This window comes from Cnephaeus nilssonii, assembly GCF_951640355.1.
Source record: "Cnephaeus nilssonii genome assembly, chromosome: 5".
NCBI lineage: Eukaryota > Metazoa > Chordata > Mammalia > Chiroptera > Vespertilionidae > Cnephaeus > Cnephaeus nilssonii.
Window position 1 is genome coordinate 89,189,666 of NC_137076.1, and position 14,563 is coordinate 89,204,228.

The 14,563-nt window shown below is 47.6% G+C and overlaps 1 protein-coding gene across 3 annotated transcripts in view; it reads right to left on the reverse strand.

The window, feature by feature from the left end:
- Nucleotides 1-14,563, reverse strand: part of FAT2 (FAT atypical cadherin 2) — a 71,585-nt gene that overhangs the window by 14,025 nt on the left and 42,997 nt on the right. For 2 of the 3 annotated variants that reach the window (XM_079770967.1, XM_079770966.1), the window contains exons 11-19: nt 14,191-14,387; nt 13,088-13,241; nt 10,484-10,717; nt 8,689-9,072; nt 6,856-7,070; nt 5,721-5,858; nt 4,988-5,131; nt 4,485-4,682; nt 1,790-2,600 (exon numbers count right to left, since the gene is read on the reverse strand). In XM_079770967.1, coding sequence (XP_079627093.1) covers nt 1,790-2,600; nt 4,485-4,682; nt 4,988-5,131; nt 5,721-5,858; nt 6,856-7,070; nt 8,689-9,072; nt 10,484-10,717; nt 13,088-13,241; nt 14,191-14,387 — 2,475 coding nt within the window. Of the gene's footprint in view, nt 1-1,789; nt 2,601-4,477; nt 4,683-4,987; nt 5,132-5,720; nt 5,859-6,855; nt 7,071-8,688; nt 9,073-10,483; nt 10,718-13,087; nt 13,242-14,190; nt 14,388-14,563 lie in introns of those variants that run through there. The other variant, XM_079770968.1, reaches the window with a different exon arrangement.

Genomic DNA, 14,563 nt, shown 5'->3' on the forward strand with positions numbered 1-14,563 from the left:
ATTTGGCTTGTGAAAACTTGCTGAGCTGTACACTTATGACACAGGGATCTTTCTGTATGTCCTATTTCCATAAGGTTTAAAAAAAATCACCCAGAACTTCTGTCCAAGTGATTCTGGTGATGTGTGAGCCAGCACATCTAGTATTTCTTAAAGTGTAGTCCTTGGACCACTGTCTTCAGCATCGACTGAGGTACAGGTTAAAAATGCCAATGCAATGAAAAACAACAACAGTGACCAAAAAAAGCCCACAGAAAATGCCAATGCCAGGCCTTACCCAAGACTTTCTAAATAAAAGAGTCTAGAGGTGACACCAGGAGCAGGTCTCTTTAAAAACACACTCCCTGGGTAAATTTGCACAATCTTTACTTTTAGAACCTCTGCTGTCTGATGCCAGCTGGTTAAGAGAGAAGCTTCAGCCATCACTTTCCCTGCAACCCACTCTGGGGCAAAGACATAGAAGGGAACCCCTCACCCCGAGAGTAGCTCACCTAGCCTAAATCCAGTGGGCCCAGAGGAAGTCCACAAATCTGAGAAGGGATTCCCTAGTGCAAACCAGGAAGGTAGGCCATGCCAGGCAGGGAGCGATGGTGAGCTGGGACAAGGTCATTCTCTTTCTGCCAGTGCTTGCGTGCATTGGTCTTAATGCCATGGCGCTGGGTGAAGCCAGTCAGAAAGCTAAGTTCATAAAGAGCTGGGCAAAGAGCTCAGGCTTTAGAGTGGGATGCAGAGGTATTTGAATAACCAGTCTGTTAGAGGCTACAGTTTCAGGCAAACCAATCTAAAATAATAAAAGCATAATATGCTAATTAGGCTGGACATCCTTCCGGACAAAGTCAGGGCTGCGAGGGAAGCCCGGGCCTGGGTGCCTGCCAGCTGCAGGAGGGAAGCCAGGGCTGGCAGCCGGGGGAAGGAAGGCCTACTCTTGCACGAATTTTGTGCATCAGGCCTCTAGTATAATATAATCCCCATACTTCAGTTCCAAATGTAGATGGAGCTATGACCCTGCTTCGTAGGGTTGTGGTGATACTGAGTTTGGGTAACCTACACAGAGGCTGGCACATAGCAGAGTCCTTATAGCAACAACTGCTACACTGAATGACAGCTGCCACTCATGGGGTGCTCATAATGGGCCAGCCAAGGTTTAAGTGCTTTTATATTCATAAGTAATTTACTCCCCAAACCAACTCAAGGAGGCATAATTTTCATTATTTTATGGATGAGAAACTAAAGCCTAGAGGATTTTAATAAATCCCCCAAGGTTACACAGCTAGTAAGTGATAGAGCTGGGGCTTGAACCTGAGCCATCTAGTCTAAACCTTGAAGTTGTAACCAGCAGGCTACAGTAATAATAGTAGTAGTATTAGGAACTGTTGTTTATTGACCACTTTCTGTATCAGGCGCTTTTCTAAGCAAACACTTGCTATTTTATTTCTACAACAGCCCTAAGGCACAGAGAGGTTAAGTAATTTTCCTGAGGTCACATGGCTAGCAAGTGGCAGAGCTGAGATTTGAACCCAGGGAGCTTGATACCAGAGTCCATGCTCTTAACCATGATGCTACACTGCCTCTTGTATTACCATTATTTTCAAAATTCCAAAAAGTGGCCAGGAATAGGGTGCTATCCTGTGACTAGTGTTTGTGAGGCCACACCTGCCTTCTGGTGGTCCCTGGTCTTTAGCCTAAAACTTCCCTCTCAGTATCCCACAGACCCTCCCTGGGATCTCCAGCCCTAGAGTCAGGCTGGTGGAGCCCGCAGTGTTGACTGCCCTGGGGAAGGCCCATTCCTTACCATTGCAGGCGCAGTTCCCCTCCAGGCGGTGCCGTGGGGTTAGGATGCTGAGCCTGGCTGTGCTGTACGTGGGCCCCACCCTGGGGTCCAGGTGCACTGTCTCTTGGCAGATTTGACGCTGGCAGCTTGGCCCCTGGCAGGGCACCACAGGCATGGCTGACCTCATCTGAATTCCCACTGAGTGCTCCATTTCCTTGGCTGAGCGAGCGATGACGGTTGCCAGCTCCTGCAGCTTGTAGAAGGTTCCAGAATGCCCCTCAAAGACCAGAAGCACATCCACCCCAGCTGTGGCCTCTGCAGGCTGAAGGCTGGCCAGGTGGATGTTGGCTCTTTTGATGTCCAGCTTGTTGCTGAGGAACCTCTGCAGGTTCCTCCAGTGGTCGCTCACCAGCTCCTCCGGGGTGACCTGGTGGAAGCCCATCCACATGCTCTGCTGCAGAGCCACCTGCCCCACGTGCCACACGTGGACGTGGACCCCAGCAGTGGTGGTGAAGGTCCCATCGCTGACTGTGACGTTGAATGTGTAGCGACCCTCAGGCAGTCCCTGGGCAGCAATGATCTTGCCATCGGACGCACCCACTGAGAAGCGCCTGCCCAGGGTCTCCTCTTCTGCCAGGCTGTAGGTCAGCGTGTCCTGTGGGTCTCGGTCTGTGGCATGGATTTTGCCCACCATGCCGCCCTGGAACTCCTCCTCCCCAGTGGTGATGAAGATCTCCAGCGGGAGGGCAGAGGGTGGGTAGTGGCTCTGCTCCGTGACGTGAACTCTAACAGATGTGGAAGATGAAAGGGGCGGGATGCCACTGTCTGATACCTGTGGGCAAGGGAAGCAGGCATTACCATAGGACTGTGGCCCCAACAGGCTGCTTGCCTCCGTGGGGAATCACATCTCTCTGCTGGAGGCAGCCTCAGCATGCTGTCGCATCTGAGTAAGAAAATACTAGCACTGAAGGTTTTGTGGAGGAAGTTACATCCTGCACCACACAGTAAAACTAAACTCCAATTCCTCATTGGACATCACTCTGAGCCTCTCTTTAAACTCTTCCAGCCACAAGATCCACCTCCTTCCTCTTGAACTTCTCTCATTGTCTAAGTGAGTCATCAAAGGTCTCTTAGTGAGTCCAGTATGCATCCCTCATGGCCCCCATGAGCCACAGGAGGTTCTCTCTGAGATTCCCTTTTACTCTGTGATTGGGCTAAGGGTTGGGGCGAGCAATGTTAAGTGCCTTCTACGGGCCAGGCCCTCTGCTGTGATCAGGAGAAAAGAGACAATAAGTAAGTTGCCAAATAAACCAGAGGATGTCACTCTTGGATCAAGTACTATTGAGGAAATAAACAGCGAAGTGACAGAGACATCTGAAGATTGAAAGTCCTAAGTTAGATCAGGTGGGAGAGAAGGTGTCTCTTCTTGGAGGAGGTGAAACTTGAGCTGAGTCCTGAGGGGTGAGAAGAGGGAAGGACAAGAGGTGACAGACAGGGAACAACTCTCCAGTAGGAAAGAACGTGGTGTGCTTAACAAAACAGCAAGGGGCCACCGTTGCCAGAGGAGTGGGCAGAGCAGAAGAGGAGATGAGAGAGAGAAAAGCAGGGACCCGGTCGCTGACGGGCAGAGGAGCACAAGGTGGCATTTTATGTGAGAGCCATAACATAAAATGATTATTCCCACCATTGCTCACAATGCTCTGACCACATTGCCACATCTCAGGTCACTGCAAGCTCTTTTCCAACTCAGGACCTTCCTGTCTGTGACACTTTCCTGCCCACTTTTCACATAGCTGGCTCCTCAGGTCTCATCTCAAAATGTCCCTTCTTCATGAGGGCAGCCACCCTCTGAATATGTATCGTCCTGTGCCTTAGGAGCCTCTCATCACTTTCTTTCTTCATCTACTTACTGTTTTCCTCCACAATTAGAATCAAAAGCCCACAAGGGCAGGAACCATTCACTTCTTTCCCCTGATGTATTACTAGAAGCTAGCACAGGGTTTGGCATATAATTGGTGCTCAATAAATATTTGTTGAAAGACTGAATGAATGAATGAATGAATGACTAGTTGGCTGGCTGAATGGATGAATACATCATCCTGAATCCAGAGAAGTTCACAAACTATCAGGGTCCACTAGACTTGAGATTTAGGGAAAGGATTTGGAGGGAATGAAATGAGAGAGTAGTGTTTGACCACCATCTTGGCCACTATCACTGGGTAATTCTTATTCAACCCATAGCAATAACACCAAAATCCCCTACACATATATATATGTTCTCTCATTTGACCCCACACCAATTCTCTGGGGTAGGTCTTTAACAAGACCTGAGGTTCAGAGAGCTGTCCTGGCCAACCTTAAGGAGTGAGAGCCAGGTTGAGGGTGTTCTGCCTGGGAGAAGAGCAGAAATTAAGAGCTTGGGTCTTTGGGTCAGAAGCAATCCACCTCTGCCACTTACTAGTAGTATTACTTTGAGCCAGTAAGTTAACCTTTGTGCACCTCAGTTATCACATCTATAAAGTGGGGGTTATAGCAACACTTGCCCTAAAGGATGTTGTGAACATTTAGTGCAATGATGCATGTTTAGTACTTAGCCCAGTGCTTGGCACATAGTAAGAGCTCTTTGTTTTTTTCTAATAATTGAAGCATGGTAGTGATTTTGCCAGCACATTTATTGTCCCTATGATCACCGCCACCGGCCCAACACACCTCTCACCTCAATCTGAAGCTGATACAATTCCTGGACTCTCCTGCTCAGGTATGTGGTGGTCACCAGCCATCCATCTGGGGTCACTCGGAAGGCAGAGCCGTCATTCCCCTTGGTGATTTGAAATGAGTAGGGGGGCCCATTCTCTGGGGAGTCTGGGTCACTCAGGATCAGCTGCAGGACTTTGCTGCCGATGGGGCAATTCTCCTAGACCAAGAGTAACAGGAAATCAAAGAGCAAAATGAGCCCCAGTTCTTCCTCTCACAGCTTTCTGCATCCCCTTTTCTGGGATGTGTCCTCAGCACTCTGGCTGCTCCCAGGCCATGCCTGCTCCCTGAGCTGTCATTGATGCATTCTGCCTGCTTGTGAGTTAGTTGCTGACTTTGTCAATCTAGACCAGTGCAAGGTCACAGCCATTGTTCAGGTAGACTGATACCAGTGGTGAGCACTCTCCTCCAGGAGGGAAATGAAGGGAGGGTGGGTTCCACATGCCTTTGGAAGGTCAAGCGTACCTGAACAGAGGTGCTGTAGTTGAGCTGGAAGAATCTTGGTGGGTTGTCATTGACATCAACCACTTGGATGGCGATGTCTGTGTCCTCATGCAGTGGGGGCCGCCCGCTGTCTGTGGCTCGGAGCCTCAGGGAATAGCTAGAAGCCTACATAGCAGGATGCCCAGTGAAGAGTTAGCAATGAGACCCTTCAATTCCACCCCCTTATTTATCATTAATGTTTTCAGAAAAATAAGATAGAGAAACTTCCTATGTCCATCCCGCATTGCCCAACCATGACATTTTAGGGCCTAGGTTCTGCAATTAGGCAAAAATACTTAATTTCTAAGTATACCATTTATTAGCTGTGAAACCTTGGGAAAGTGACCAGACTTCTGTGAGGACCCACCTCCTTGGATTATTTTAAGGACCAAATGGCACAATGAATGTAAAGCACTTAGCAAAGTTCCTGGCACAGCGCAGGTGCTTGATAAATGATAACTTGTTATAATGATCTGATGATCCTTGGTCAATGGTGAGAAGCTGGCCTGAGCTTCTCCAGGGAAGGTTAAGGGTCACTCAGTCCCTCTCCTGCCTCTGGCCTCACAGGCTATAGAGGCCCCACTGAGAAAACAAGTGAGGGCAGGTCTGGAGAAGTGTCAGGATGGGGTGTTGACCACAATTCATACTCTGGACCTGTAGCAGAGCTATAATCTGCTTTGATGAGCTCAGATTGGGTCCCTCCCACATGACTCACCTGTTCCCAATCCAAGGCCTTGGCCACTTGTAGCTCCCCCTTCTTGGGGTCAATGGCAAAGTGCCCGAGCTGGTTCCCTCCTACCAGGCTGTAGGTGATGGCACTATTTAGGGGTCCATCTTCATCAGTAGCTGACACCTGCAATGGAAGGGGGTGATGATTATGAATTGAGGACAAGAGGGACCAGGAAGGAATCTTGGCCTCTGGGAGTATAGGGGTAACAGATATGTCCCCTCCACAATGACTGGACCACAGTCATCCTTGCCAAAGGAATCTAAGTATTTCTATCTTGGTATGGACTTTAGCATGCCATGGTTCATTCATTTATCCATTCATTAATTCATTTACTCATTGACCCATACCAATAGGTTGCGAGGTCCTGTGCTAGGAGGTAAGGAATGTGGCAAAAGAAATATGTTCACAAAAAGCTTAACATTTAATTTTATGGCTAATTCTAACTTGTGGGCAAGATATGATCAGCTTTAGAAAGCTGATCAGCATAGAAAACACGGTGATAAATTCCATCTGGAGAGATTAAAAAAGGATTCATGAAGCCTTGAAGGAAGGATGGCTTCTGGGAGTAGAGCCCACATTCCAAGCAGAAGAAACAATGTGAGCCCAGAGGTGTGAAAGTGCAGAGGATGCATGGGAAAAGGTACATCCTCCAATGTGGTTGGAGTATAGTGTGCATGTCAGGGAGTGGAAGAAGATAAGACTAGAAGGCAGAATGAAGGGGGGTCATAGGGAACCTTGACTATGGGCATAAAGAATTTCACTCGTGCATTGGGAACAATTACATGCTTAGATACAAAGAGGTGTTATTTGATGTCCACTCCTTCCCCTCCTATACGAACACTCCCTGTCATGCACTGTGACTAGGCCTTTCTCAGGCTTTGGAGTCTTCTGGGACCTCTCCCGAGCCCCATTCCACCAGTACTTGATCTAGATCTTATTAAACATGTCCCTGAGACATTTTGTCATGGGGAACAGTTTGACCGATTGGCTGCAAGTCAGAGTCAAGTCTGTAGTGTATTAATTGATAAAGTAATTCATGCTCATGGATGACCAGGAGAGAGAGAGATAAGAGTTACCCCAGAGTCTAGGTCCCCCAAACAGCAAAATTGTAGATCCTTACTGTGAGCACAGTGTCACCCACGATGGCATTCTCTAAGACCCTCGCGCTGTACAGATCCTGGGGGAATCTCGGTCGGTGTTCATTGATATCGGTGATGTTGACCACGATTGTGGTCATGTCCCCAAGGGAGGAAGAACCTTTCCGGCTGCACTCGATGGACAGGAAGTACTTGGGGTTTGTCTCAAAGTCCAGGCTTTTGTTGACGTACAGGATCCCTGAGGGGGGGAGGTGAGAAGGGGGGAAGGTGATGAGAGTGTTGAGGCAATTGAGAGCATAAAGGCAGAGGGCTGAGAGGCCTTGAGCCAAACCCCAGGAGAGGCAGCTCAATAGGGTTAGGAGAGACAGATCTCCTCCATCACCTCCTTCATCATCTCCTTCTTCAGCTCCTTCTTCAGTTCCTCCATCATCTCTCATCCCCTCCTTCACCTCCCTCTTTATTTACCCTCCCTCATTACCTTCCTCACTCCCTCCATCTCCTCTCATTTTTCCTATTATTGTTCTCAATGGCAATGTTTTCCTCATTTATTTCTGTAATATTTCATTGACAACTCATTAGGTCTGAAGTATTAAATCTACCTATATTAGATCTGTAAAAACCCAATGGAACATAAAAGAGTGATTCCCATTTTGTAGGTGAGTTAACTGATTCTCCCAACAGCTAAGTGACCTGTTCACACTCACTCAGCTAGTAAACAATAGAAGTTAAATTATAGCCGAAACCGGTTTGGCTCAGTGGATAGAGCGTCAGCCTGCGGACTCAAGGGTCCCAGGTTCGATTCCGGTCAAGGGCATGTACCTTGGTTGCGGGCACATCCCCAGTAGTGGGTGTGCAAGAGGCAGCTGATTGATGTTTCTCTCTCATCGATGCTTCTAACTCTCTATCCCTCTCTCTTCCTCTCTGTAAAAAACCAATAAAATATTTAAAAAAAAAAAAAAGAAGTTAAATTATAAAGAGCCATATAATACCCAAAGTTGTTCAATAAATTGTTAGGGCATAGACGTGTTATTCTGAAAATCAGAAAATAAAAGAACAAGGTTTTTCCTGCCATTCCTAGATAAGCAAATAGTTAATGGTGGAAAACTCTTCTTTATAAACAAATTCCAGTTAGTACATGGATGAGGAATGATTGGATTAGGAAATCACCATCAAAGCATGCTAAAACCCTTAGAGGAAGAACTGATGAAGAACTCTATATTGGATGAATCAGGCTGACAACCCCAAGCCCATGGTCAATCTTAACCTCAGAAAAAAGAACCAGTCAGCCTATGGGGAGGACTCGCATGGGTATGGGTTGCCCTGGGAACCTCTCAGGCCCTTCCATGAGGTTCTGTGAGCCTGATTTAGACTCTTCAATGGCTAGGAGCAAAAAGGGGAGGCGGTTTCCTAGTTCTTTCTCTCTCTCTCTCTCTTCACTAGAATAAGGAGAAAATCAGGGGTGCCAGGATATTTGGGGAGGGCTCTAGGAGAGAAGCTGGCAGCCTTGTCCTAGACTGTTAAGCCCCACATTTCACTAAGTGTTTATACCTCTGCAGCCAAGAATGGAGGGTGGCCTCAGCCTCCTACAGCTGGGTCTGAGCTGAATTCTTGAAGCTGAAAACTGGGAGGAGAGTGGATTGGTTAGGGTGCTGGGTGGGGGTGTGGGGAATAAGGGAGGTTGCCACATAAGCTGGCCCTGGGGTGCAGAAGGGACCTGGTACCTGGAGAGATGCAGAGTAAGAAAGGGCCAAAGGAGTTTGAACTGGGAAGAGCTGTGTGGGGCAGATACACCCTGTATGTGAGGAATCCAAAATTCCCCAAGACCAGGGGCAGGGCTGCCTCCAGTGCTCTCTCACCTGTGCGGGCATCCAGGCGGAACCTCCCCTGCTCATTCCCGCTGACCATGCGGTAGCCAGTCTTCTCAGACCCCGGGCGGGTGAGGGTGGACAGCTGCAGCACCTCCATGCCGAGCAGGGCGTCCTCGGGCACCTGCACGCTGTGCTCCGTGTTCAGGAACACGGGCAGGTAGTCTTCGAGGCCCACCACGGACACCGTGACGGTGCCCAGTGTGGACAGCGGGATCGGGGTGCCCAGGTCAGAGGCACGGACGGTGAGCTGCAGTGCTGCCTGCGGCCCGACCCGCAGGGGCTTCTCCAGTCGGATCACACCCGTGGTGGCTTCGATGGAAAAGTGGCCTTCGGCAGAGTCCGGCAGGGAGTAAACCACCTGGGCGTTGGCGCCTGTGGGGGAGACCGAGGGCATTTGGACAGTTCATGGTAAACGGGTGCAAGGTCAGAGGATGTGTCCTATGAGGGTGGTGGGATTGGAAACACTAGGGCTCCTCCACCCTGAAAGGGAAGGTTGGGGCTGGAGCAGGTAGTGGCTAAAGTCGCCACCTCCTAGTCTTGGAAGGGCTGTCATGGGCTAGGGTCTGGGAGATCTGTGTGGCCACAGAGGCAGGACCAGGACTAATGATTGTCAGCTCCAAATAGGTAGCACTTGATCGTTATCTGAGGTACCATGGAAGGAAGGGCTGCCTAGGAAGTAGGGAGCTTCCTGTCCCTGGAGGTAAGACTCTTCAATGGCTAGGAGCAAAGAGGGGAGACGGTTTCCTAGTTCGTTCTTTCTCTCTCTCTCTCTCTCTCTCTCTCTCTCTCTCTCTCTCTCTCTCTCTCTCTTCACTGGCTAATTGAGCATTTGCAGTGCCTTGTAGCCATTCGCTGTGTTTGCACTATTTGCCCTTCCTATCCCCCCCAAATCTCTCACCTCCTTCATCGCCAAGTTAAAGCTCACTTCCTCTAGGAAGTCTTCAATTTACTTTGCTGGGGTCAAACAAAAGAGAATATTTTGATCCCACTTTTATCATCATCATCATATCCTATGTTGATCTGACTACTTTGACCCCAGGGCATTTTTTACCCTACATCAATTATAAAATTTGACTCAAGAAAAATTGGACACACACACATACACACATAAATACATACTACACACATACATGAAACCTCATGTATATGTATGTGTGTGTGTATAATCACAATAAAACACTTGATGGCAGAAGCTATAATTGGCACAATATGGAACAAATACTCCCTGATGATTCCAATATGCCTTGTAAATTTTAAAAGGAAAAGAATTAAATCTAATGAAAATGATGTCATTAAAATTAAAATGTAAGATATTGAAAAGGATTCCACATTATTGTATAGAAAATTGGTCAAGGAATTTAGTGCCCCAAATCCCTTTCTTATAGCAAATTAATCAGAGTTAAATAATTCTGATTGGTATACTTCAGATTAAATTAGTATGCTTAAGATTTCACTTCTAGGAATATATCCTCTAGAATAATCAACCCAATAAAGGACATTCAAAATGTCCTTGAGGTTCAATGGCAGGATTGAAAGGACTTCAGGTCTAAGTGGCAATGAGAAACAATGAGGCTGAAATGCTCCGTACCAGCCTCAAAAAATTGCCAAAATCTTTTGTCATATAGCACTGAGGTATACAGTTTGTGGGTATTTTCCATTTGTAAGTGTCCATTAACTCAGTGAGGAGGCACAGTCCTTACCAATCCCAGAGCAACACACAGAGCCAAACCCTCACTCAAGGTGACCCCATGAGCAAAAGGCTTCCAAGCCTTCCTGTTCTCACCTTGGTCTGGATCCCGAGCCAGTACCACGGCCACAGGGGTCTTAATGGTGGTGTTGTCAAAGACAGCCACAGCACAGTGGCTGGGGAAGAAGCGGGGGGCGTTGTCATTCACGTCCTCCACCTGGAGGGTCACATCTGCCTGACAAGATTGGCCGCCTCCATCCGTCGCCTTAGCAACAAGGCTGTACACATCCTTCCTCTCTCGATCTAGGGCTGTGAGTGTGGTCAGGACCCCTGTCCAAAGAAATAACAGCAAGTGAGCTTTCTCTGGGGGGATGTAATCCTAATGCACGCCTTTTAGATACCTATGTGAGACAACACCACCCATACAGCTTTGTCCCAGGTATAAGAACTCAGTCCTGTGTATGGACATTTAGAAAAGAAGGCTGGCCTACACGCCCCCCCCCCCCCCCCCCACGGCCCCAATACCTGCTCACTTCCCTAATCCTCCCAAACATACTCCACCACCACATCACCAACTTGACATCCACACCAACAGGCTGCAAGAGGCATAACATTTCAAAAGAGCAATTAGACAATTTCTAACAACACATAAACTGTGTTTACCCTTTAGCCCACAATTTCACTTCTAGGAATATATCCTCTAGAATATTCAACCCAACAAAGATATTGTTTATAATAGCAACATACTGAAAACACCCTATATGTTTTTCAAAAAAGGACTGGTTAAATATATTATGATTTAGCCATACAGTAAAATACTGTGCAACCAAAAAGGAATTATAATAGAGCTTTACGTACTGTCTTGCTAATTTCTCCAAGATATTGTTATGTGAAAAAAAAAGCAAGTCACAAAATAGAATTCTGTACAGAGATTTTGGAGATGCATGGAAAACCAATCTGATAGACTATACACTAAGAGTATCTTTGGGGGAGAGGCTAATTATTATGTAGGCTTTCCAATTTCTGCATAATATATGCCTACATTGTTTGAATTTTTGTACAATAAACATGTATGATTTCCATATTGAGAAAAACCAGCCCCCTTCCCCCCCCCCCCCTTTCTTTTTTACTCCACTAATCATCCTGCAGCTGAACAAACAACAGCAGAAAGAGATCAGGTAACCCGCCTGGGGTGACTCAGCATTCCCATTCTGGAGCCAGGAAGGACAATGTTGTCTCCTGTCTATTCAGCCAGCTTCCTGGGACACCACTCTCACCACCTCCCTGCTCAGGAATCCTCAAGGCTACTGATTCCAAGCCAACTGTTGGCAGCTGGCCCATCGTGACCGGGCCCTTCTGTGCTGCCCATCCCCACTTTCTCCCCTACATCAGGACAGGGAGCCTACCTTTGTGGACTGCTCTCCCAAAGGAAGCAGACCCCACCCTGTCTTTACCAGACTCTCAGAGCCCAACCTCTCCCAGGGATTCCCAGTCTGTCCTTCAGGACTTTCAGCTTCCTGCTCTCTGCTTTGTCCCTTAACTAATGATAATGACAATGGCAACCACATCTGTTGAATTCTTATTGTGGCCCAGACCTGGGCTAGGCTTCCACATACTTTATCTCTGATCCTTACAATAATACAGGTTTTATCCCCAGTCTGCAGATCTTTGACCTTGACGCTCACCTGCATAAATCCTTCAGTGGCTCTAAAGGTGGATTTGGAGCCCCTGTCCTGAGGGTCTTATCCTTTGCCCTGTCTCCTCCCCTTGTGTGCACCAGTTTCTGGCCCTCTATCAGGACCTCTGTGCACGCTCTTTTCAAAAACTAGGTCTGTATAAATTCTCCTTCTGTTTCAAATGTTTGTCCCTACTACTTACTACTCTTTTATCCCATGGCTAACTCCTCTATGTCAAGTCTCACATAAAATGGTCTTTCTTCAGAGAGCTTTTACTTAATTGCCTAAGTCAAGTTCTCCTATCAAAACTCTCCTTAAAACCCTGCATTTTTTTCTTAACTCAGCACATTGCAAACCACTGATTCATGACTGCCTTTCCTATCCTAATATATAAAAACCAGGGGCCATCACGACTGAAACAACTGGATGGGTGACTGAACACAGGCTGCGTGGGGCGACAAGGCTGGCAGGGGGTTAGTGAGGGACGACCAAAAGATTGAACAGCAGGCTGCATGGGGCGACCAGGCTGGCGGGGGCGTTAGTGAGGGATGACAAAAAGACTGAACAGCAGGCTGCGTGGGGCGACCAGGCCGGCGGGCGGGGGGAGGGCAGTTAGGGGAGATCAGGCAGGCAGACAGGTGAGCAGTTAGGAGCCAGTGGTCCTGGATTGTGAGAGGGATGTCCTGGGGATTGGGCCTAAACCGGCAGTCAGACATCCCCTGAGGGGTCCTAGATTGGAGAGGGTGCAGGCTAGGCTGAGGGGACCCCCCTCACCATGCACGAATTTCATGCACTGGGCCTCTAGTTAGATTATAAAGCCTGGATCTTTGTCTTATTAGCTTATTCATTATGTCCCCAGCATCTAGTTCAATGCTTGGCACATTGTGCCAGTATACATGTTTGCTGAATAAATGGATGGATGGATAAGTTAATTCCTGTTTCTTTCCCCAAGGAGCCTACCATAATACTGGGCACTTGGTATTCAATAAATAAATGGTTCAATGCTGTAGCTCAGGAAACCCACCTGTATGAGGATCTAGTTTAAATTCATCGGCTCCAGGACCATGCAGAGTATATGTGATCTGAGCATTGGTATCAGAGTCCAAGTCTGTTGCAGAAACTTGCAAAATGAAGTGTCCTGGAGATATATCTTCACTGACTTTGCCAGTGTAGAGAAGCTGGAGATGGAAGACAAAGAAGAGGGGAATTGTGGGAGATTCATTTAGATCTAGAGAGAGGCAGGGTGACACAGAGAGACAGAAACACAGAGAGTTTAGGGTTTAATTATATGAGGTCTTTAGGGAAATATCCCTTATAAAAAATGTAACTGCCCTTGCCCTAGCCAGTTTTGCTCAGTGGATAGAGCATTGGCCTGTGTACCGAAGGGTCCCAGGTTCGATCCCAGTTAAGGGCATGTACCTCGGTTGCAGGGTGCTCCCTGGCCCGGGCCCCAGCCCTGATCGGAGCATGTTCAGGAGGCAACTAATCGATGTGTTTCTCTCACATCGATATTTCTCTCTGTCTTTCCCTCTCTCTTCCATTCTCTCTGAAAATCAATGGAAAAATATATTCTCAGGTGAGGATTAAAAGAAAAGTAACTGCCCTGTCTGCATGTTTATGAATACCTGTAACCAGGAGGAGGTTATTTGTGTTGGTATGTATTACCCATGCAGAAGTGGGCATATACTATGCATATGTGAGCATGGGGGGCAGTGCAGTGTGTCTCTGGAGGCAGGTCTTTATGGATGCATTTGGTAAGAATGATCCATGCTAACAAATTGAGTCATGGAAGGGACTTCCCATTTGGCATGGCAGGTTGTGTTTGGAGAATGAAGAAGTTACTTTATTTCTGGGCATGTTTTGCAGAGAAATAGTCCTTTGTAGAGTGTGTAGGGGCAGAGGTATAGACCCTGGGTCCTAAAGAGCTTGATGACATTCCTATAGGAAGACCAAGGAATTACTTAGAATGATCCCTGCTCAAGGCACTAGTTTGAGGCTAACTGGGGAAAAGCAAGGACCGGTGTAGTCAGTGTTGGCCAGTCTCAGAGACGGTCCCCTGAGTCCTTCTCCTTCCTCTTGCGCTTCCCTCCAGCTTCCCACCCACCCAACCCCTCACCGGGCTCTCACCTGTGAGCACTGAGGGCTGTTATCATTGATGTCCAGGACAAAGATCTCCACAATGACTGAAGCCTGGAACTTGCCATCAGAAGCTGTGATTCTGAGCAAGTACTTGGCTATGTGCTCACGGTCCAGGGTTTTCCTCGAGAAAATACTCCATTCATCTCCCACTTGGCTGATGCCAAACTGGCCCAAGGGGTCTCCCTCTAAAAACATGAGACAGAGTCCAGAAGTTGAGCAACTCGAATGAACCAAGCTTTATGCCACAGGTGGCTGCCCACCTGACACTTTTAGAATTGTTGGCCCTTAACTAGGGATTCACAATTCTACATTAAGTCAGTTATTTGTTGTTATGAAGCATAACCATGTCTTCTAACTTCAT